General features: G+C 42.1%; 1 protein-coding gene and 7 non-coding genes across 8 annotated transcripts; 7 read left to right on the plus strand and 1 right to left on the minus strand.

The window, feature by feature from the left end:
* The first annotated feature begins 1931 nt into the window (after window positions 1–1931).
* Window positions 1932–2004, plus strand: trnav-aac (transfer RNA valine (anticodon AAC)). Its single transcript has one exon. It is a non-coding gene; the product is annotated as a tRNA-Val (tRNA).
* A 3086-nt stretch (window positions 2005–5090) lies between these two features.
* Window positions 5091–5163, plus strand: trnav-aac (transfer RNA valine (anticodon AAC)). Its single transcript has one exon. It is a non-coding gene; the product is annotated as a tRNA-Val (tRNA).
* A 3109-nt stretch (window positions 5164–8272) lies between these two features.
* trnav-aac (transfer RNA valine (anticodon AAC)) lies at window positions 8273–8345 on the plus strand. Its single transcript has one exon. It is a non-coding gene; the product is annotated as a tRNA-Val (tRNA).
* A 3090-nt stretch (window positions 8346–11435) lies between these two features.
* On the plus strand, window positions 11436–11508 carry trnav-aac (transfer RNA valine (anticodon AAC)). Its single transcript has one exon. It is a non-coding gene; the product is annotated as a tRNA-Val (tRNA).
* Window positions 11509–14598: 3090 nt separating this feature from the next.
* On the plus strand, window positions 14599–14671 carry trnav-aac (transfer RNA valine (anticodon AAC)). The gene has a single exon. It is a non-coding gene; the product is annotated as a tRNA-Val (tRNA).
* A 3109-nt stretch (window positions 14672–17780) lies between these two features.
* On the plus strand, window positions 17781–17853 carry trnav-aac (transfer RNA valine (anticodon AAC)). Its single transcript has one exon. It is a non-coding gene; the product is annotated as a tRNA-Val (tRNA).
* Window positions 17854–20860: 3007 nt separating this feature from the next.
* Window positions 20861–20933, plus strand: trnav-aac (transfer RNA valine (anticodon AAC)). Its single transcript has one exon. It is a non-coding gene; the product is annotated as a tRNA-Val (tRNA).
* Window positions 20934–23735: 2802 nt separating this feature from the next.
* Window positions 23736–24522, minus strand: LOC114453609 (gastrula zinc finger protein XlCGF17.1-like). The gene is made up of 2 exons (XM_028433558.1): window positions 24437–24522; window positions 23736–24352 (listed from the first exon to the last, which is right to left on the minus strand). Exons 1-2 carry the CDS (start codon window positions 24450–24452, stop codon window positions 23736–23738), a joined length of 633 nt encoding a protein of 210 aa, XP_028289359.1. The 5' UTR covers window positions 24453–24522.
* Between the last annotated feature and the right edge of the window lie 312 nt (window positions 24523–24834).

Genomic DNA, 24834 nt, shown 5'->3' on the forward strand with positions numbered 1-24834 from the left:
GACACACAGACTTGTCCATAACTGGTTCAGGGTGCAAAATTTAAATTACCTACACATTGTCAATTTTAATTTTAAGCGTGTTTCTTTGATTATTTTAACCTGATCATATATCCTTTGCAATGGAAATCAAATATATATATTCGATGCGTGAGTACTTTTACTTTTGATACTTTAAGTACATTTAAAAGTAAGCACTTCAGACTTACTTAAGTAGGATCGTTGATGTAGCACTTCTACTTTTACTTGAGAATATATTTTGCTGGGAAATTGTACTTTTACTTAAGTACCAAGCTTCAGTACTTCCTCCATCACTGGAATTTTGAGATCAAAGTCAGAATTCGGAGATCAAAGTCAGAATTTTGAGATTAAAGTCAGAATTCCAAGATCAAAGTCAGAATTCCGAGATCAAAGTCAGAATTCCGAGATCAAAGTCAGAATTTCTTCTGCTTCTTAGAAGAGGACAGGTCCTTAATTTATCATGAGAACAGCATTTATTAAGCATGACTCATAAATAATAGCAATTAATTAATGATATACTCTCGAATGACTAAGCTCATGCATAAGTTGGTTACTCATTGTTTATTCATACTTAATAAAACATGAATAGAGTCTTCTCTGATCATGTCTCACGTGGGTGAGAGCAGAGTGGATCTGTCTTAATCTCACTAAAAAATTGTGTGAGGCTGCAGAAGCAGCCACACAGGTCAAAGATACATGTCAAAGCCCTAGTGACCTAATGGATAAGGTACATGTGTTCTAAGCAGGAAGTGCGGGGTGGAAGTCTCATCAGAAATGGTATGTAGCAGAAAAAAACACTGCGATGAAAACATACGCTGTTGGCAGGGAGACCCCAATGGATTTCAAGTCCATCGCCTTAACCACTCGGCCACAACAACTTGCAAAACAAGTTCATTCTCATCAAGTCCAGCAGTACAATCCTCTGTCGGTCTCAGCATTCAGCTGTCTGTCTGCTTGTTGACGTGGCCCATGTTGTATAAAGATCTTGGATTAACTGTCACTTCTTCACCAACCACAACTGCTCATAAAGTCTGGACTGTCTACAACTGACTAAGACATAAGACTTTAGCAGGAGCAAATTTGGCACCGTCAACCAACCAACCAGTGCAGGATTAAAAACAATTTTTTGTTGTTTGTGAGGGGACGATTGCTTGGCTGGCGGGAGAATCTGTTCGAGGGGTTCCACACTGTGGTGGTACATCATGCTGTGACTCTCGCACCTTACTTTCTTTTGTAGGTGTTTCTGATCTGCTCGTTGTAGAGCACATTCCTAATAATGTACACAGCATAGAAGGGATGTTGAAGGGAAGCTTGTAGTCTAATGAGCATATGATCATGGACACAGCCCGGCTTGGATGTAATTCAACCTATGCCCATGGTTGGATGCGATGGGACTACGCGCTCAGCTGTGGCGAAATTTCTGTGATCGATGCCTGTCAAATAGAGGCCGTCTGGCCGGCACAGATTTACCTGCAAATAAAATGGAAACAACGGGGGGGTAAACGGAATGCCACACCAACTGGACAGGGGAGCCATGCTCATCCTGAGCACAGTTAGCAGACGAGAGAAAGCAGAAGAGGAAAAACCTTCTCCGATCAAATACTTCAGTCACCCCTCTGCCCTGCCCTGCACACTGCCTCCCAACAATGCCCACACTCTTCCTGCTCACCTACGCATCCTCCCACTAACACTACCATAACCTTGCGCACCACTCCGACCTGTTGACCCACTCTTAAGCACCCCTCTCAGGGCTAAACCAAAACAACTGCGCCGGGAAATCCTTGTGCCCCTGGTAAAGTAAATGCACCTGGGAGAGCCTATCCCAGGTGAGCCGAGCAGGGCAACTAAAGAGTATGCTAAACTCACACAGGGTCCCCTGCTGTTGTAGAGACTCTAAGCTAGCTGTAGTCTTGGTTTCTGTAGTGTAGTGGTTATCACGTTCGCCTAACACGCGAAAGGTCCCTGGTTCGAAACCGGGCAGAAACACAGTATGCTTTTGTTTAAACCCACCTGGACACCTGAGAACAGTTTGGAAAGGCTCTGAAATAGACAAAACCTGAAAAAAACTCAGCGTGGTACTTGGAATTGAATGTAAGTGGATGAACAGCATGGGGCGTCTTGAATTTGAATGGAATTGAAGGGTATGGAATGTCTCTAAACCCTCTATGTCCACACAGCTCTGTCTCTCAGGATGGTCATGTGACTTTCACCTCGGAACATGTTTGATGAAGATTCTCAGTCATCCAGGTCATACTCTTAGAGACGACTGAAGCAAGGCATCTGGACTTGTTTGTCAAAGTGATTATGCTTCTTAGAAGAGGACAGCATAAAACTTGACAGAAACAACAAGACATGCTCTCTAGCAGAGGACAGTTTCCATCCATCGACCTCTGGCCCAGCACGCTTCGGCTGCGCCACTCTGCTGGATTCCGTTGCTGCTGAGACTTCAACCCACACTTCCTGGGAGAGCCTTGTCATACTCATTAGAAACAGCTGAAGTTAATCAGTGCGATTGCTGCAAGGGCGGCACTGCAGGACAACGCAGGAACAGATAATGGATGGATGGATTGCTGCAAGGAGGACTGACACTCATTATTTACACCTTGAAAACAGTAATGATATGATGTTGGTGAAACTACACTCAACAAGACTGAAGCTGAGAAGTAATCAGTCAATCATACATAGTTAGAGGGCATGAATAAATAGATGAATGCACTTTATAATAACTACATTTTATTAAGCCTTAATTTACCATGAATAAGTACTTAATTCATCATGAGAAAAGCATTCATTTAGCATGACTAATAAATGATAGCAATTAATTAATGATGAAAACATTTTTGAGATCAAAGTCAGAATTCAGAGATCAAATTCAGAATTTTGAGATCAAACTGATTTTATGAATACAGTGCTGGACTGATGTGAGCTTAGACTCTGCATGTAGTTGGTGTCACACTGCGAGATTCTATTATGCGCCTCAGTCATGATGCCGATGCGCTGGCTCAGTTAGCTGACTAGTTAGCTACTGTCTGCTAACACAAATCCATCCATTAATCATAACATTAATCTAAAGCAGGAATACTTACACAGTAAAAATGCTGAGTGCCTATTTGTTTTATACCAGCCTCTCTGTTCATTTGATGCCTACAGCCTGCCTCATGACACACAGACTTGTCCATAACTGGTTCAGGGTGCAAAATTTAAATTACCTACACATTGTCAATTTTAATTTTAAGCGTGTTTCTTTGATTATTTTAACCTGATCATATATCCTTTGCAATGGAAATCAAATATATATATTCGATGCGTGAGTACTTTTACTTTTGATACTTTAAGTACATTTAAAAGTAAGCACTTCAGACTTACTTAAGTAGGATCGTTGATGTAGCACTTCTACTTTTACTTGAGAATATATTTTGCTGGGAAATTGTACTTTTACCTAAGTACCAAGCTTCAGTACTTCCTCCATCACTGGAATTTTGAGATCAAAGTCAGAATTCGGAGATCAAAGTCAGAATTTTGAGATTAAAGTCAGAATTCCAAGATCAAAGTCAGAATTCCGAGATCAAAGTCAGAATTCCGAGATCAAAGTCAGAATTTCTTCTGCTTCTTAGAAGAGGACAGGTCCTTAATTTATCATGAGAACAGCATTTATTAAGCATGACTCATAAATAATAGCAATTAATTAATGATATACTCTCGAATGACTAAGCTCATGCATAAGTTGGTTACTCATTGTTTATTCATACTTAATAAAACATGAATAGAGTCTTCTCTGATCATGTCTCATGTGGGTGAGAGCAGAGTGGATCTGTCTTAATCTCACTAAAAAATTGTGTGAGGCTGCAGAAGCAGCCACACAGGTCAAAGATACATGTCAAAGCCCTAGTGACCTAATGGATAAGGTACATGTGTTCTAAGCAGGTAGTGCGGGGTGGAAGTCTCATCAGAAATGGTATGTAGCAGAAAAAAACACTGCGATGAAAACATACGCTGTTGGCAGGGAGACCCCAATGGATTTCAAGTCCATCGCCTTAACCACTCGGCCACAACAACTTGCAAAACAAGTTCATTCTCATCAAGTCCAGCAGTACAATCCTCTGTCGGTCTCAGCATTCAGCTGTCTGTCTGCTTGTTGACGTGGCCCATGTTGTATAAAGATCTTGGATTAACTGTCACTTCTTCACCAACCACAACTGCTCATAAAAGTCTGGACTGTCTACAACTGACTAAGACATAAGACTTTAGCAGGAGCAAATTTGGCACCGTCAACCAACCAACCAGTGCAGGATTAAAAACAATTTTTTGTTGTTTGTGAGGGGACGATTGCTTGGCTGGCGGGAGAATCTGTTCGGGGGTTCACACTGTGTGTACTCATGCTGTGACTCTCGCACTTACTTTCTTTTGTAGTGTTTCTGATCTGCTCGTTGTAGAGCACATTCCTAATAATGTACACAGCATAGAATGGACGGTGAAGGGAAGGCTTGTAGTCTCAAATGAGCATATGATCATGAACACAGCCCGGCTTGGATGTAATTCAACCTATGCCATGGTTGGGATGCGATGGGACTACGCGCTCAGCTGTGGCGAAATTTCTGTGATAGCTGCCTGTCAAATGGAGGCGCTGGCCGGCACAGATTACCTGCAAATAAAATGGAAACAAGTAAAGGAATGCCAACACCAAACTGGACAGGGGAGCCATGCTCATCCTGAGCACAGTTAGCAGACGAGAAAAAGAGGAAAACCTTCTCCGATCAAAATACCTTCAGTCACCCCTCTGCCCTGCCCTGCACACTGCCTCCCAACAATGCCCACACTCTCCTGCTCACCTACGCATCCTCCCACTAACACTACCATAACCTTGCGCACCACTCCGACCTGTTGACCCACTCTTAAGCACCCCTCTCAGGGCTAAACCAAACAACTGCGCCGGGGAAATCCTTGTGCCCCTGGTAACTTAAATGCACCTGGGAGAGCCTATCCCAGGTGAGCCGAGCAGGGCAACTAAAGAGATGCTAAACTCACACAGGTTACCCTGCTGTTGTAGAGACTCTAAGCTAGCTGTAGTCTTGGTTTCTGTAGTGTAGTGGTTATCACGTTCGCCTAACACGCGAAAGGTCCCTGGTTCGAAACCGGGCAGAAACACAGTAAGCTTTTGTTTAAACCCACCTGGACACCTGAGAACAGTTTGGAAAGGCTCTGAAATAGACAAACACTGAAAAAAAACTCAGCGTGGTACTTGGAATTGAATGTAAGTGGATGGAACAGCATGGGGCGTCTTGAATTTGAATGGAATTGAAGGGTATGGAATGCCTCTAAACCCTCTATGTCCACACAGCTCTGTCTCTCAGGATGGTCATGTGACTTTCACCTCGGAACATGTTTGATGAAGATTCTCAGTCATCCAGGTCATACTCTTAGAGACGACTGAAGCAAGGCATCTGGACTTGTTTGTCAAAGTGATTATGCTTCTTAGAAGAGGACAGCATAAAACTTGACAGAAACAACAAGACATGCTCTCTAGCAGAGGACAGTTTCCATCCATCGACCTCTGGCCCAGCACGCTTCGGCTGCGCCACTCTGCTGGATTCCGTTGCTGCTGAGACTTCAACCCACACTTCCTGGGAGAGCCTTGTCATACTCATTAGAAACAGCTGAAGTTAATCAGTGCGATTGCTGCAAGGGCGGCACTGCAGGACAACGCAGGAACAGATAATGGATGGATGGATTGCTGCAAGGAGGACTGACACTCATTATTTACACCTTGAAAACAGTAATGATATGATGTTGGTGAAACTACACTCAACAAGACTGAAGCTGAGAAGTAATCAGTCAATCATACATAGAGGGCATGAATAAATAGATGAATGCACTTTATAATAACTACATTTTATTAAGCCTTAATTTACCATGAATAAGTACTTAATTCATCATGAGAAAAGCATTCATTTAGCATGACTAATAAATAATAGCAATTAATTAATGATGAAAATCACGATTCTGAGATGAAAGTAACATTTTTGAGATCAAAGTCAGAATTCAGAGATCAAATTCAGAATTTTGAGATCAAACTGATTTTATGAATACAGTGCTGGACTGATGTGAGCTTAGACTCTGCATGTAGTTGGTGTCACACTGCGAGATTCTATTGTGCGCCTCAGTCATGATGCCGATGCGCTGGCTCAGTTAGCTGACTAGTTAGCTACTGTCTGCTAACACAAATCCATCCATTAATCATAACATTAATCTAAAGCAGGAATACTTACACAGTAAAAATGCTGAGTGCCTATTTGTTTTATACCAGCCTCTCTGTTCATTTGATGCCTACAGCCTGCCTCATGACACACAGACTTGTCCATAACTGGTTCAGGGTGCAAAATTTAAATTACCTACACATTGTCAATTTTAATTTTAAGCGTGTTTCTTTGATTATTTTAACCTGATCATATATCCTTTGCAATGGAAATCAAATATATATATTCGATGCGTGAGTACTTTTACTTTTGATACTTTAAGTACATTTAAAAGTAAGCACTTCAGACTTACTTAAGTAGGATCGTTGATGTAGCACTTCTACTTTTACTTGAGAATATATTTTGCTGGGAAATTGTACTTTTACTTAAGTACCAAGCTTCAGTACTTCCTCCATCACTGGAATTTTGAGATCAAAGTCAGAATTCGGAGATCAAAGTCAGAATTTTGAGATTAAAGTCAGAATTCCAAGATCAAAGTCAGAATTCCAAGATCAAAGTCAGAATTCCGAGATCAAAGTCAGAATTTCTTCTGCTTCTTAGAAGAGGACAGGTCCTTAATTTATCATGAGAACAGCATTTATTAAGCATGACTCATAAATAATAGCAATTAATTAATGATATACTCTCGAATGACTAAGCTCATGCATAAGTTGGTTACTCATTGTTTATTCATACTTAATAAAACATGAATAGAGTCTTCTCTGATCATGTCTCACGTGGGTGAGAGCAGAGTGGATCTGTCTTAATCTCACTAAAAAATTGTGTGAGGCTGCAGAAGCAGCCACACAGGTCAAAGATACATGTCAAAGCCCTAGTGACCTAATGGATAAGGTACATGTGTTCTAAGCAGGAAGTGCGGGGTGGAAGTCTCATCAGAAATGGTATGTAGCAGAAAAAAACACTGCGATGAAACCATACGCTGTTGGCAGGGAGACCCCAATGGATTTCAAGTCCATCGCCTTAACCACTCGGCCACAACAACTTGCAAAACAAGTTCATTCTCATCAAGTCCAGCAGTACAATCCTCTGTCGGTCTCAGCATTCAGCTGTCTGTCTGCTTGTTGACGTGGCCCATGTTGTATAAAGATCTTGGATTAACTGTCACTTCTTCACCAACCACAACTGCTCATAAAAGTCTGGACTGTCTACAACTGACTAAGACATAAGACTTTAGCAGGAGCAAATTTGGCACCGTCAACCAACCAACCAGTGCAGGATTAAAAACAATTTTTTGTTGTTTGTGAGGGGACGATTGCTTGGCTGGCGGGAGAATCTGTTCGGGGGTTCACACTGTGTGTACTCATGCTGTGACTCTCGCACTTACTTTCTTTTGTAGTGTTTCTGATCTGCTCGTTGTAGAGCACATTCCTAATAATGTACACAGCATAGAATGGATGGTGAAGGGAAGGCTTGTAGTCTCAAATGAGCATATGATCATGAACACAGCCCGGCTTGGATGTAATTCAACCTATGCCATGGTTGGGATGCGATGGGACTACGCGCTCAGCTGTGGCGAAATTTCTGTGATAGCTGCCTGTCAAATGGAGGCGCTGGCCGGCACAGATTTACCTGCAAATAAAATGGAAACAAGTAAAGGAATGCCAACACCAAACTGGACAGGGGAGCCATGCTCATCCTGAGCACAGTTAGCAGACGAGAGAAAGAGGAAAAACCTTCTCCGATCAAAATACCTTCAGTCACCCCTCTGCCCTGCCCTGCACACTGCCTCCCAACAATGCCCACACTCTCCTGCTCACCTACGCATCCTCCCACTAACACTACCATAACCTTGCGCACCACTCCGACCTGTTGACCCACTCTTAAGCACCCCTCTCAGGGCTAAACCAAACAACTGCGCCGGGGAAATCCTTGTGCCCCTGGTAACGTAAATGCACCTGGGAGAGCCTATCCCAGGTGAGCCGAGCAGGGCAACTAAAGAGATGCTAAACTCACACAGGTTACCCTGCTGTTGTAGAGACTCTAAGCTAGCTGTAGTCTTGGTTTCTGTAGTGTAGTGGTTATCACGTTCGCCTAACACGCGAAAGGTCCCTGGTTCGAAACCGGGCAGAAACACAGTATGCTTTTGTTTAAACCCACCTGGACACCTGAGAACAGTTTGGAAAGGCTCTGAAATAGACAAACACTGAAAAAAAACTCAGCGTGGTACTTGGAATTGAATGTAAGTGGATGGAACAGCATGGGGCGTCTTGAATTTGAATGGAATTGAAGGGTATGGAATGTCTCTAAACCCTCTATGTCCACACAGCTCTGTCTCTCAGGATGGTCATGTGACTTTCACCTCGGAACATGTTTGATGAAGATTCTCAGTCATCCAGGTCATACTCTTAGAGACGACTGAAGCAAGGCATCTGGACTTGTTTGTCAAAGTGATTATGCTTCTTAGAAGAGGACAGCATAAAACTTGACAGAAACAACAAGACATGCTCTCTAGCAGAGGACAGTTTCCATCCATCGACCTCTGGCCCAGCACGCTTCGGCTGCGCCACTCTGCTGGATTCCGTTGCTGCTGAGACTTCAACCCACACTTCCTGGGAGAGCCTTGTCATACTCATTAGAAACAGCTGAAGTTAATCAGTGCGATTGCTGCAAGGGCGGCACTGCAGGACAACGCAGGAACAGATAATGGATGGATGGATTGCTGCAAGGAGGACTGACACTCATTATTTACACCTTGAAAACAGTAATGATATGATGTTGGTGAAACTACACTCAACAAGACTGAAGCTGAGAAGTAATCAGTCAATCATACATAGTTAGAGGGCATGAATAAATAGATGAATGCACTTTATAATAACTACATTTTATTAAGCCTTAATTTACCATGAATAAGTACTTAATTCATCATGAGAAAAGCATTCATTTAGCATGACTAATAAATGATAGCAATTGATTAATGATGAAAACATTTTTGAGATCAAAGTCAGAATTCAGAGATCAAATTCAGAATTTTGAGATCAAACTGATTTTATGAATACAGTGCTGGACTGATGTGAGCTTAGACTCTGCATGTAGTTGGTGTCACACTGCGAGATTCTATTATGCGCCTCAGTCATGATGCCGATGCGCTGGCTCAGTTAGCTGACTAGTTAGCTACTGTCTGCTAACACAAATCCATCCATTAATCATAACATTAATCTAAAGCAGGAATACTTACACAGTAAAAATGCTGAGTGCCTATTTGTTTTATACCAGCCTCTCTGTTCATTTGATGCCTACAGCCTGCCTCATGACACACAGACTTGTCCATAACTGGTTCAGGGTGCAAAATTTAAATTACCTACACATTGTCAATTTTAATTTTAAGCGTGTTTCTTTGATTATTTTAACCTGATCATATATCCTTTGCAATGGAAATCAAATATATATATTCGATGCGTGAGTACTTTTACTTTTGATACTTTAAGTACATTTAAAAGTAAGCACTTCAGACTTACTTAAGTAGGATCGTTGATGTAGCACTTCTACTTTTACTTGAGAATATATTTTGCTGGGAAATTGTACTTTTACCTAAGTACCAAGCTTCAGTACTTCCTCCATCACTGGAATTTTGAGATCAAAGTCAGAATTCGGAGATCAAAGTCAGAATTTTGAGATTAAAGTCAGAATTCCAAGATCAAAGTCAGAATTCCGAGATCAAAGTCAGAATTCCGAGATCAAAGTCAGAATTTCTTCTGCTTCTTAGAAGAGGACAGGTCCTTAATTTATCATGAGAACAGCATTTATTAAGCATGACTCATAAATAATAGCAATTAATTAATGATATACTCTCGAATGACTAAGCTCATGCATAAGTTGGTTACTCATTGTTTATTCATACTTAATAAAACATGAATAGAGTCTTCTCTGATCATGTCTCATGTGGGTGAGAGCAGAGTGGATCTGTCTTAATCTCACTAAAAAATTGTGTGAGGCTGCAGAAGCAGCCACACAGGTCAAAGATACATGTCAAAGCCCTAGTGACCTAATGGATAAGGTACATGTGTTCTAAGCAGGTAGTGCGGGGTGGAAGTCTCATCAGAAATGGTATGTAGCAGAAAAAAACACTGCGATGAAAACATACGCTGTTGGCAGGGAGACCCCAATGGATTTCAAGTCCATCGCCTTAACCACTCGGCCACAACAACTTGCAAAACAAGTTCATTCTCATCAAGTCCAGCAGTACAATCCTCTGTCGGTCTCAGCATTCAGCTGTCTGTCTGCTTGTTGACGTGGCCCATGTTGTATAAAGATCTTGGATTAACTGTCACTTCTTCACCAACCACAACTGCTCATAAAAGTCTGGACTGTCTACAACTGACTAAGACATAAGACTTTAGCAGGAGCAAATTTGGCACCGTCAACCAACCAACCAGTGCAGGATTAAAAACAATTTTTTGTTGTTTGTGAGGGGACGATTGCTTGGCTGGCGGGAGAATCTGTTCGGGGGTTCACACTGTGTGTACTCATGCTGTGACTCTCGCACTTACTTTCTTTTGTAGTGTTTCTGATCTGCTCGTTGTAGAGCACATTCCTAATAATGTACACAGCATAGAATGGACGGTGAAGGGAAGGCTTGTAGTCTCAAATGAGCATATGATCATGAACACAGCCCGGCTTGGATGTAATTCAACCTATGCCATGGTTGGGATGCGATGGGACTACGCGCTCAGCTGTGGCGAAATTTCTGTGATAGCTGCCTGTCAAATGGAGGCGCTGGCCGGCACAGATTTACCTGCAAATAAAATGGAAACAAGTAAAGGAATGCCAACACCAAACTGGACAGGGGAGCCATGCTCATCCTGAGCACAGTTAGCAGACGAGAAAAAGAGGAAAAACCTTCTCCGATCAAAATACCTTCAGTCACCCCTCTGCCCTGCCCTGCACACTGCCTCCCAACAATGCCCACACTCTCCTGCTCACCTACGCATCCTCCCACTAACACTACCATAACCTTGCGCACCACTCCGACCTGTTGACCCACTCTTAAGCACCCCTCTCAGGGCTAAACCAAACAACTGCGCCGGGGAAATCCTTGTGCCCCTGGTAACTTAAATGCACCTGGGAGAGCCTATCCCAGGTGAGCCGAGCAGGGCAACTAAAGAGATGCTAAACTCACACAGGTTACCCTGCTGTTGTAGAGACTCTAAGCTAGCTGTAGTCTTGGTTTCTGTAGTGTAGTGGTTATCACGTTCGCCTAACACGCGAAAGGTCCCTGGTTCGAAACCGGGCAGAAACACAGTAAGCTTTTGTTTAAACCCACCTGGACACCTGAGAACAGTTTGGAAAGGCTCTGAAATAGACAAACACTGAAAAAAAACTCAGCGTGGTACTTGGAATTGAATGTAAGTGGATGGAACAGCATGGGGCGTCTTGAATTTGAATGGAATTGAAGGGTATGGAATGCCTCTAAACCCTCTATGTCCACACAGCTCTGTCTCTCAGGATGGTCATGTGACTTTCACCTCGGAACATGTTTGATGAAGATTCTCAGTCATCCAGGTCATACTCTTAGAGACGACTGAAGCAAGGCATCTGGACTTGTTTGTCAAAGTGATTATGCTTCTTAGAAGAGGACAGCATAAAACTTGACAGAAACAACAAGACATGCTCTCTAGCAGAGGACAGTTTCCATCCATCGACCTCTGGCCCAGCACGCTTCGGCTGCGCCACTCTGCTGGATTCCGTTGCTGCTGAGACTTCAACCCACACTTCCTGGGAGAGCCTTGTCATACTCATTAGAAACAGCTGAAGTTAATCAGTGCGATTGCTGCAAGGGCGGCACTGCAGGACAACGCAGGAACAGATAATGGATGGATGGATTGCTGCAAGGAGGACTGACACTCATTATTTACACCTTGAAAACAGTAATGATATGATGTTGGTGAAACTACACTCAACAAGACTGAAGCTGAGAAGTAATCAGTCAATCATACATAGTTAGAGGGCATGAATAAATAGATGAATGCACTTTATAATAACTACATTTTATTAAGCCTTAATTTACCATGAATAAGTACTTAATTCATCATGAGAAAAGCATTCATTTAGCATGACTAATAAATGATAGCAATTGATTAATGATGAAAACATTTTTGAGATCAAAGTCAGAATTCAGAGATCAAATTCAGAATTTTGAGATCAAACTGATTTTATGAATACAGTGCTGGACTGATGTGAGCTTAGACTCTGCATGTAGTTGGTGTCACACTGCGAGATTCTATTATGCGCCTCAGTCATGATGCCGATGCGCTGGCTCAGTTAGCTGACTAGTTAGCTACTGTCTGCTAACACAAATCCATCCATTAATCATAACATTAATCTAAAGCAGGAATACTTACACAGTAAAAATGCTGAGTGCCTATTTGTTTTATACCAGCCTCTCTGTTCATTTGATGCCTACAGCCTGCCTCATGACACACAGACTTGTCCATAACTGGTTCAGGGTGCAAAATTTAAATTACCTACACATTGTCAATTTTAATTTTAAGCGTGTTTCTTTGATTATTTTAACCTGATCATATATCCTTTGCAATGGAAATCAAATATATATATTCGATGCGTGAGTACTTTTACTTTTGATACTTTAAGTACATTTAAAAGTAAGCACTTCAGACTTACTTAAGTAGGATCGTTGATGTAGCACTTCTACTTTTACTTGAGAATATATTTTGCTGGGAAATTGTACTTTTACCTAAGTACCAAGCTTCAGTACTTCCTCCATCACTGGAATTTTGAGATCAAAGTCAGAATTCGGAGATCAAAGTCAGAATTTTGAGATTAAAGTCAGAATTCCAAGATCAAAGTCAGAATTCCGAGATCAAAGTCAGAATTCCGAGATCAAAGTCAGAATTTCTTCTGCTTCTTAGAAGAGGACAGGTCCTTAATTTATCATGAGAACAGCATTTATTAAGCATGACTCATAAATAATAGCAATTAATTAATGATATACTCTCGAATGACTAAGCTCATGCATAAGTTGGTTACTCATTGTTTATTCATACTTAATAAAACATGAATAGAGTCTTCTCTGATCATGTCTCATGTGGGTGAGAGCAGAGTGGATCTGTCTTAATCTCACTAAAAAATTGTGTGAGGCTGCAGAAGCAGCCACACAGGTCAAAGATACATGTCAAAGCCCTAGTGACCTAATGGATAAGGTACATGTGTTCTAAGCAGGTAGTGCGGGGTGGAAGTCTCATCAGAAATGGTATGTAGCAGAAAAAAACACTGCGATGAAAACATACGCTGTTGGCAGGGAGACCCCAATGGATTTCAAGTCCATCGCCTTAACCACTCGGCCACAACAACTTGCAAAACAAGTTCATTCTCATCAAGTCCAGCAGTACAATCCTCTGTCGGTCTCAGCATTCAGCTGTCTGTCTGCTTGTTGACGTGGCCCATGTTGTATAAAGATCTTGGATTAACTGTCACTTCTTCACCAACCACAACTGCTCATAAAAGTCTGGACTGTCTACAACTGACTAAGACATAAGACTTTAGCAGGAGCAAATTTGGCACCGTCAACCAACCAACCAGTGCAGGATTAAAAACAATTTTTTGTTGTTTGTGAGGGGACGATTGCTTGGCTGGCGGGAGAATCTGTTCGGGGGTTCACACTGTGTGTACTCATGCTGTGACTCTCGCACTTACTTTCTTTTGTAGTGTTTCTGATCTGCTCGTTGTAGAGCACATTCCTAATAATGTACACAGCATAGAATGGACGGTGAAGGGAAGGCTTGTAGTCTCAAATGAGCATATGATCATGAACACAGCCCGGCTTGGATGTAATTCAACCTATGCCATGGTTGGGATGCGATGGGACTACGCGCTCAGCTGTGGCGAAATTTCTGTGATAGCTGCCTGTCAAATGGAGGCGCTGGCCGGCACAGATTTACCTGCAAATAAAATGGAAACAAGTAAAGGAATGCCAACACCAAACTGGACAGGGGAGCCATGCTCATCCTGAGCACAGTTAGCAGACGAGAAAAAGAGGAAAAACCTTCTCCGATCAAAATACCTTCAGTCACCCCTCTGCCCTGCCCTGCACACTGCCTCCCAACAATGCCCACACTCTCCTGCTCACCTACGCATCCTCCCACTAACACTACCATAACCTTGCGCACCACTCCGACCTGTTGACCCACTCTTAAGCACCCCTCTCAGGGCTAAACCAAACAACTGCGCCGGGGAAATCCTTGTGCCCCTGGTAACTTAAATGCACCTGGGAGAGCCTATCCCAGGTGAGCCGAGCAGGGCAACTAAAGAGATGCTAAACTCACACAGGTTACCCTGCTGTTGTAGAGACTCTAAGCTAGCTGTAGTCTTGGTTTCTGTAGTGTAGTGGTTATCACGTTCGCCTAACACGCGAAAGGTCCCTGGTTCGAAACCGGGCAGAAACACAGTAAGCTTTTGTTTAAACCCACCTGGACACCTGAGAACAGTTTGGAAAGGCTCTGAAATAGACAAACACTGAAAAAAAACTCAGCGTGGTACTTGGAATTGAATGTAAGTGGATGGAACAGCATGGGGCGTCTTGAATTTGAATGGAATTGAAGGGTATGGAATGCCTCTAAACCCTCTATGTCCACACAGCTCTGTCTCTCAGGATGGTCATGTGACTTTCACCTCGGAACATGTTTGATGAAGATTCTCAGTCATCCAGGTCATACTCTTAGAGACGACTGAAGCAAGGCATCTGGACTTGTTTGTCAAAGTGATTATGCTTCTTAGAAGAGGACAGCATAAAACTTGACAGAAACAACAAGACATGCTCTCTAGCAGAGGACAGTTTCCATCCATCGACCTCTGGCCCAGCACGCTTCGGCTGCGCCACTCTGCTGGATTCCGTTGCTGCTGAGACTTCAACCCACACTTCCTGGGAGAGCCTTGTCATACTCATTAGAAACAGCTGAAGTTAATCAGTGCGATTGCTGCAAGGGCGGCACTGCAGGACAACGCAGGAACAGATAATGGATGGATGGATTGCTGCAAGGAGGACTGACACTCATTATTTACACCTTGAAAACAGTAATGATATGATGTTGGTGAAACTACACTCAACAAGACTGAAGCTGAGAAGTAATCAGTCAATCATACATAGAGGGCATGAATAAATAGATGAATGCACTTTATAATAACTACATTTTATTAAGCCTTAATTTACCATGAATAAGTACTTAATTCATCATGAGAAAAGCATTCATTTAGCATGACTAATAAATAATAGCAATTAATTAATGATGAAAATCACGATTCTGAGATGAAAGTAACATTTTTGAGATCAAAGTCAGAATTCAGAGATCAAATTCAGAATTTTGAGATCAAACTGATTTTATGAATACAGTGCTGGACTGATGTGAGCTTAGACTCTGCATGTAGTTGGTGTCACACTGCGAGATTCTATTGTGCGCCTCAGTCATGATGCCGATGCGCTGGCTCAGTTAGCTGACTAGTTAGCTACTGTCTGCTAACACAAATCCATCCATTAATCATAACATTAATCTAAAGCAGGAATACTTACACAGTAAAAATGCTGAGTGCCTATTTGTTTTATACCAGCCTCTCTGTTCATTTGATGCCTACAGCCTGCCTCATGACACACAGACTTGTCCATAACTGGTTCAGGGTGCAAAATTTAAATTACCTACACATTGTCAATTTTAATTTTAAGCGTGTTTCTTTGATTATTTTAACCTGATCATATATCCTTTGCAATGGAAATCAAATATATATATTCGATGCGTGAGTACTTTTACTTTTGATACTTTAAGTACATTTAAAAGTAAGCACTTCAGACTTACTTAAGTAGGATCGTTGATGTAGCACTTCTACTTTTACTTGAGAATATATTTTGCTGGGAAATTGTACTTTTACTTAAGTACCAAGCTTCAGTACTTCCTCCATCACTGGAATTTTGAGATCAAAGTCAGAATTCGGAAATCAAAGTCAGAATTTTGAGATTAAAGTCAGAATTCCAAGATCAAAGTCAGAATTCCGAGATCAAAGTCAGAATTCCGAGATCAAAGTCAGAATTTCTTCTGCTTCTTAGAAGAGGACAGGTCCTTAATTTATCATGAGAACAGCATTTATTAAGCATGACTCATAAATAATAGCAATTAATTAATGATATACTCTCGAATGACTAAGCTCATGCATAAGTTGGTTACTCATTGTTTATTCATACTTAATAAAACATGAATAGAGTCTTCTCTGATCATGTCTCATGTGGGTGAGAGCAGAGTGGATCTGTCTTAATCTCACTAAAAAATTGTGTGAGGCTGCAGAAGCAGCCACACAGGTCAAAGATACATGTCAAAGCCCTAGTGACCTAATGGATAAGGTACATGTGTTCTAAGCAGGTAGTGCGGGGTGGAAGTCTCATCAGAAATGGTATGTAGCAGAAAAAAACACTGCGATGAAAACATCCGCTGTTGGCAGGGAGACCCCAATGGATTTCAAGTCCATCGCCTTAACCACTCGGCCACAACAACTTGCAAAACAAGTTCATTCTCATCAAGTCCAGCAGTACAATCCTCTGTCGGTCTCAGCATTCAGCTGTCTGTCTGCTTGCTGACGTGGCCCATGTTGTATAAAGATCTTGGATTAACTGTCACTTCTTCACCAACCACAACTGCTCATAAAAGTCTGGACTGTCTACAACTGACTAAGACATAAGACTTTAGCAGGAGCAAATTTGGCACCGTCAACCAACCAACCAGTGCAGGATTAAAAACAATTTTTTGTTGTTTGTGAGGGGACGATTGCTTGGCTGGCGGGAGAATCTGTTCGGGGGTTCACACTGTGTGTACTCATGCTGTGACTCTCGCACTTACTTTCTTTTGTAGTGTTTCTGATCTGCTCGTTGTAGAGCACATTCCTAATAATGTACACAGCATAGAATGGACGGTGAAGGGAAGGCTTGTAGTCTCAAATGAGCATATGATCATGAACACAGCCCGGCTTGGATGTAATTCAACCTATGCCATGGTTGGGATGCGATGGGACTACGCGCTCAGCTGTGGCGAAATTTCTGTGATAGCTGCCTGTCAAATGGAGGCGCTGGCCGGCACAGATTTACCTGCAAATAAAATGGAAACAAGTAAAGGAATGCCAACACCAAACTGGACAGGGGAGCCATGCTCATCCTGAGCACAGTTAGCAGACGAGAAAAAGAGGAAAAACCTTCTCCGATCAAAATACCTTCAGTCACCCCTTTGCCCTGCCCTGCACACTGCCTCCCAACAATGCCCACACTCTCCTGCTCACCTACGCATCCTCCCACTAACACTACCATAACCTTGCGCACCACTCCGACCTGTTGACCCACTCTTAAGCACCCCTCTCAGGGCTAAACCAAACAACTGCGCCGGGGAAATCCTTGTGCCCCTGGTAACGTAAATGCACCTGGGAGAGCCTATCCCAGGTGAGCCGAGCAGGGCAACTAAAGAGATGCTAAACTCACACAGGTTACCCTGCTGTTGTAGAGACTCTAAGCTAGCTGTAGTCTTGGTTTCTGTAGTGTAGTGGTTATCACGTTCGCCTAACATGCGAAAGGTCCCTGGTTCGAAACCGGGCAGAAACACAGTATGCTTTTGTTTAAACCCACCTGGACACCTGAGAACAGTTTGGAAAGGCTCTGAAATAGACAAACACTGAAAAAAAACTCAGCGTGGTACTTGGAATTGAATGTAAGTGGATGGAACAGCATGGGGCGTCTTGAATTTGAATGGAATTGAAGGGTATGGAATGTCTCTAAACCCTCTATGTCCACACAGCTCTGTCTCTCAGGATGGTCATGTGACTTTCACCTCGAACATGTTTGATGAAGATTCTCAGTCATCCAGGTCATACTCTTAGAGACGACTGAAGCAAGGCATCTGGACTTGTTTGTCAAAGTGATTATGCTTCTTAGAAGAGGACAGCATAAAACTTGACAGAAACAACAAGACATGCTCTCTAGCAGAGGACAGTTTCCATCCATCGACCTCTGGCCCAGCACGCTTCGGCTGCGCCACTCTGCTGGATTCCGTTGCTGCTGAGACTTCAACCCACACTTCCTGGGAGAGCCTTGTCATACTCATTAGAAACAGCTGAAGTTAATCAGTGCGATTGCTGCAAGGGCGGCACTGCAGGACAACGCAGGAACAGATAATGGATGGATGGATTGCTGCAAGGAGGACTGACACTCATTATTTACACCTTGAAAACAGTAATGATATGATGTTGGTGAAACTACACTCAACAAGACTGAAGCTGAGAAGTAATCAGTCAATCATACATAGTTAGAGGGCATGAATAAATAGATGAATGCACTTTATAATAACTACATTTTATTAAGCCTTAATTTACCATGAATAAGTACTTAATTCATCATGAGAAAAGCATTCATTTAGCATGACTAATAAATAATAGCAATTAATTAATGATGAAAATCACGATTCTGAGATGAAAGTAACATTTTTGAGATCAAAGTCAGAATTCAGAGATCAAATTCAGAATTTTGAGATCAAACTGATTTTATGAATACAGTGCTGGACTGATGTGAGCTTAGACTCTGCATGTAGTTGGTGTCACACTGCGAGATTCTATTATGCGCCTCAGTCATGATGCCGATGCGCTGGCTCAGTTAGCTGACTAGTTAGCTACTGTCTGCTAACACAAATCCATCCATTAATCATAACATTAATCTAAAGCAGGAATACTTACACAGTAAAAATGCTGAGTGCCTATTTGTTTTATACCAGCCTCTCTGTTCATTTGATGCCTACAGCCTGCCTCATGACACACAGACTTGTCCATAACTGGTTCAGGGTGCAAAATTTAAATTACCTACACATTGTCAATTTTAATTTTAAGCGTGTTTCTTTGATTATTTTAACCTGATCATATATCCTTTGCAATGGAAGTCAAATATATATATTCGATGCGTGAGTACTTTTACTTTTGATACTTTAAGTACATTTAAAAGTAAGCACTTCAGACTTACTTAAGTAGGATCGTTGATGTAGCACTTCTACTTTTACTTGAGAATATATTTTGCTGGGAAATTGTACTTTTACTTAAGTACCAAGCTTCAGTACTTCCTCCATCACTGGAATTTTGAGATCAAAGTCAGAATTCGGAGATCAAAGTCAGAATTTTGAGATCAAAGTCAGAATTCCGAGATCAAAGTCAGAATTTCTTCTGCTTCTTAGAAGAGGACAGGTCCTTAATTTATCATGAGAACAGCATTTATTAAGCATGACTCATAAATAATAGCAATTAATTAATGATATACTCTCGAATGACTAAGCTCATGCATAAGTTGGTTACTCATTGTTTATTCATACTTAATAAAACATGAATAGAGTCTTCTCTGATCATGTCTCACGTGGTTGAGAGCAGAGTGGATCTGTCTTAATCTCACTAAAAAATTGTGTGAGGCTGCAGAAGCAGCCACACAGGTCAAAGATACATTTCAAAGCCCTAGTGACCTAATGGATAAGGTACATGTGTTCTAAGCAGGAAGTGCGGGGTGGAAGTCTCATCAGAAATGGTATGTAGCAGAAAAAAACACTGCGATGAAAACATCCGCTGTTGGCAGGGAGACCCCAATGGATTTCAAGTCCATCGCCTTAACCACTCGGCCACAACAACTTGCAAAACAAGTTCATTCTCATCAAGTCCAGCAGTACAATCCTCTGTCGGTCTCAGCATTCAGCTGTCTGTCTGCTTGTTGACGTGGCCCATGTTGTATAAAGATCTTGGATTAACTGTCACTTCTTCACCAACCACAACTGCTCATAAAAGTCTGGACTGTCTACAACTGACTAAGACATAAGACTTTAGCAGGAGCAAATTTGGCACCGTCAACCAACCAACCAGTGCAGGATTAAAAACAATTTTTTGTTGTTTGTGAGGGGACGATTGCTTGGCTGGCGGGAGAATCTGTTCGGGGGTTCACACTGTGTGTACTCATGCTGTGACTCTCGCACTTACTTTCTTTTGTAGTGTTTCTGATCTGCTCGTTGTAGAGCACATTCCTAATAATGTACACAGCATAGAATGGACGGTGAAGGGAAGGCTTGTAGTCTCAAATGAGCATATGATCATGAACACAGCCCGGCTTGGATGTAATTCAACCTATGCCATGGTTGGCGCTGGCCGGCACAGATTTACCTGCAAATAAAATGGAAACAAGTAAAGGAATGCCAACACCAAACTGGACAGGGGAGCCATGCTCATCCTGAGCACAGTTAGCAGACGAGAGAAAGAGGAAAAACCTTCTCCGATCAAAATACCTTCAGTCACCCCTCTGCCCTGCCCTGCACACTGCCTCCCAACAATGCCCACACTCTCCTGCTCACCTACGCATCCTCCCACTAACACTACCATAACCTTGCGCACCACTCCGACCTGTTGACCCACTCTTAAGCACCCCTCTCAGGGCTAAACCAAACAACTGCGCCGGGGAAATCCTTGTGCCCCTGGTAACGTAAATGCACCTGGGAGAGCCTATCCCAGGTGAGCCGAGCAGGGCAACTAAAGAGATGCTAAACTCACACAGGTTACCCTGCTGTTGTAGAGACTCTAAGCTAGCTGTAGGCTTGGTTTCTGTAGTGTAGTGGTTATCACGTTCGCCTAACATGCGAAAGGTCCCTGGTTCGAAACCGGGCAGAAACACAGTATGCTTTTGTTTAAACCCACCTGGACACCTGAGAACAGTTTGGAAAGGCTCTGAAATAGACAAACGCTGAAAAAAAACTCAGCGTGGTACTTGGAATTGAATGTAAGTGGATGGAACAGCATGGGGCGTCTTGAATTTGAATAAACCCTGTATGTCCACACAGCTCTGTCTCTCAGGATGGTCATGTGACTTTCACCTCGAACATGTTTGATGAAGATTCTCAGTCATCCAGGTCATACTCTTAGAGACGACTGAGAGATGTACTTTCTGTGTTTTCTTTAATAGTTCTAACATTGAATTCTAACATCGAAATACCATCAGCTTTTCAGTAATATCATGTCTGTTAAAAGAAATGGAACAGGTGAACAGACAAATTCAGTTCCAATTCTAAATCTATTGTAATCGTTATAAAATAGACCTTTATAAATCATGGTGGGGGAAACCAATTGGTCGCACGTGCGACCTAATTTGTCAATGGTGCAACCAAAACCAGGGCTCTAGACTAACTTCTTGCACTGGTGCGCCTAACTTTTTTTCTTAGGTGCACCGCATCTCAACACCCACACGCACACTTAACAATGCAGTTTGTTCATAATCACTGTCCATATAAATTTGTACACATCAGTAGGCTACATTTTTATATGAACAGGCTTAATAATCACATATCATCCTAAAATGAATTTGGACCTTGTATAATGAACGCAGTTACATAAAAAATATTTTAATACCGATAGTACTCATTCAAATTATGGACAAACTAGCCAACAAGTCTGCATGTCAGAAATCCATAATGAAGTTTCAAAGTTCTTACAGCACTCATTTCCCCGTTTGCTTTCTCTCTGTATTTTCTGGCTGTCACTCCTCACTTATCTATCTGGCAATGTGAATTAAAAATGATTAAAATTATATACACCATTATTTATTTAATAGTTGTGATTGAGATATATATCTTCAACACATTTCTAATGTAGCTACAGTATCTCTTCTCTCATCTTCCTCACCTCTTCCTCTCTGCCTCGCTGTCTCCTCTCTTTCTAAAGCTGAGCTCCAGCTGACAGACTTTTCATTCTGTCTGTTACAGTTTTAGCTGTATGCAGATATCACACTGGCAGACAATGGTCCACTGTAGCAGGATAATACTAATACTTTTTAAATGGGCGTGCATCATTTAACCATGTACTATAACTCTTTAAACCAGCTGACTGCTGTCAGTCAGAGTGAATCAGCCTTCATGGTTGGAACCACACAGGTCAGATAACACTGTCAGACCTGTTGTTCAGTCTAATGCTACGAGCACGTCACGCCCCCTCCCTGAACATGACTGGCTCGTTATCGTCACTCCTTCAGGTCAACAGCAAATTAGCAAAACCCGCATAGTATCAACAAATCCTCCTCCTTCATTGTATGTTCACCTGAACTGCGGTTTCTGCTGTTCTGCAGCGAAGCGTCTTTAAACCCTGTCTGTGTGTGTACGCGCGCTGCACGCTACACGCTGCAGTGAGAGGGCCGTATGAGTTCTGCACACACGTTTCAAAAAGTCTGGGACGAGACAAACTTTGTTCGTGTTCTCGTCACCTCGGGAACACCAACAGATTTCTCTGTTTTCGTGGAGTATGGAACAAGCTTTATCACACAGCATCAGCTCTGCGCAGCATATGTCCGCGTTCTTCTTCTTCTGGATTTTCGGCAGACTCGGTCTGACTGCAGATGTATATACACACACACAGGGGTCCCACCCTTCATGGTCTCTGATTGGTTTAGACCACGATATGAGCCTGATGTGTGTCTGTTGTTGGACCACAGGGAGTATTTTAACAGTCGCGGAGAATATATCTCCCTCTAACAGCTGGTCGTACCGATGCAACCTCTGATATTTTTTGGTTGCACCATTGAGAAATTAGGTCGCACTCTAGAGCCCTGAAAACATATCTGAGATCGCACCGGTTCGACCAGCTGTTAGAGGGAGATACATTCTCCTCAACTCTTAAAAGTCTCCCTGTGGTTCAACAACAGACACACATCAGACTCATATCGTGGTCTAAACCAATCAGAGACCATGAAGGGCGGGACCCCCTCCGTTCGGTACATGTGTTTTGGTTCAGGGCACATGTTCTGGACATGCGCATCAAGTAATACAGAGAGGCATTTTTACCACAGCATGGAGACGAGTGTTGGCACCTTGGCGTCTCTCTCGCTACAGAGCGGGATGTAAATAGCATATTTCAATGGCAAAAATAAAAATAAAACCACGGACATCAATACTGTTAGCTTAGTCTAGCGTAGTCATAGAGTTCAGTCTATCCAACTAGCATGTCGTTCTCTGTCCGACGGTGGGAGTATGTGCACACACGTGTCTGTGTGTCTGCGTGTCTCTGTGTGTGTGATGTGTCTGTGTGTGCGCGCGTCTGTGTGTACACACATCGTGCCTCTGTGCGCAGACAGCAGTGGTGAATTGTAAACGCACAATATATATATATATATATCAATTTAATCTGACAGATCTGAGTGACAGCTGTCAGTTCACATTCAGTAATACTCAGACATAAACCACATACCTAACAGTGTTTAAACGTGAAAGAAAAAATGCAAACATGTTCAAACATACAGCTTGTAGTTTAGTCTGTAGAAGCAGAAAATATGTGTTTTGTGTATTAGCTCATTTCTCAAGTAAAACTTCCCAAGGAACCTTTCCACATAGATGGATCAAAAGGTTCTTGTGTTTGGCAAACATATGGCCTCTTATTTGTGTGGGTTTTCATGTGACAAATAACATGGCAACTATTACTTAAATGCTTCTCTCATGTTGTGCAAGAAAATGGCTTCTCACCTGTGTGGGTTCTCATGTGGACAGTTAAATGACCACTATTCCTAAAACATTTGCCACATATTTTGCAAGGAAATGGCTTCTCACCTGTGTGGGTTCTCATGTGGGCAGTTAACTCAATATTTTGACAGAAACATTTGCCACATGTTTTGCAAGAAAATGGCTTCTCACCTGTGTGGGTTCTCATATGGACAGTTAAATGACCAGTATTCCTGAAATATTTGCCACATATTTTGCAAGAAAATGGCTTCTCACCTGTGTGGGTTCTCATGTGGACAGTTAAATGACCAGTATTCCTGAAAAATTTGCCACATATTTTGCAAGAAAATGGCTTCTCACCTGTGTGGGTCTTCACATGGACAGTTAAATAACCATTATTTCTGAAAAATTTGCCACATATTTTGCAAGAAAATGGCTTCTCACCTGTGTGGGTTCTCATGTGGGCAGTTAACTTAATATTTTGACAAAAACATTTGCCACATGTTTTGCAAGAAAATGGCTTTTCACCTGTGTGGGTTCTCATGTGGGCAGTTAAGTCAGTATTTTGACCAAAACATTTGCCACATGTTTTGCAAGAAAATGGCTTCTCACCTGTGTGGGTTCTCATGTGGGCAGTTAATTGACTAGTTTGACTAAAATATTTTCCACATGTTTTGCAAGAATGTGGATTTTCACCAGTGTGGGTTCTCATATGGACAGTTAAACCATCAGCTCGACTAAAACATTTCCCACATGTTTTGCAGGAAAATGGCTTCTCACCTGTGTGGGTTCTCATATGCAGAGTCAACCCAATATTCTGATTAAAACATTTGCCACATATTTTGCAAGAAAATGGTTTCTTATCTGTATGAGTTCTCATGTGGACAGTTAAATTACTATTTCGATTGAAACATTTCCCACATGTTCTGCAACAAAATCGTTTCTCACCTGTGTAAATTTTCTGATGGGTATTAAGTTTTGACTGACATGAAAAGGATTTTCCACAATGTTTACATTTTAGAGATTTTTTTCCTGGAGGAGAGTTGTGAGAGAGAATCACGTCATAGCTTGTTTCTGGTTCAATATGGTTACTT

This window comes from Parambassis ranga, chromosome 20 (assembly GCF_900634625.1).
Source record: "Parambassis ranga chromosome 20, fParRan2.1, whole genome shotgun sequence".
Lineage (NCBI taxonomy): Eukaryota > Metazoa > Chordata > Actinopteri > Ambassidae > Parambassis > Parambassis ranga.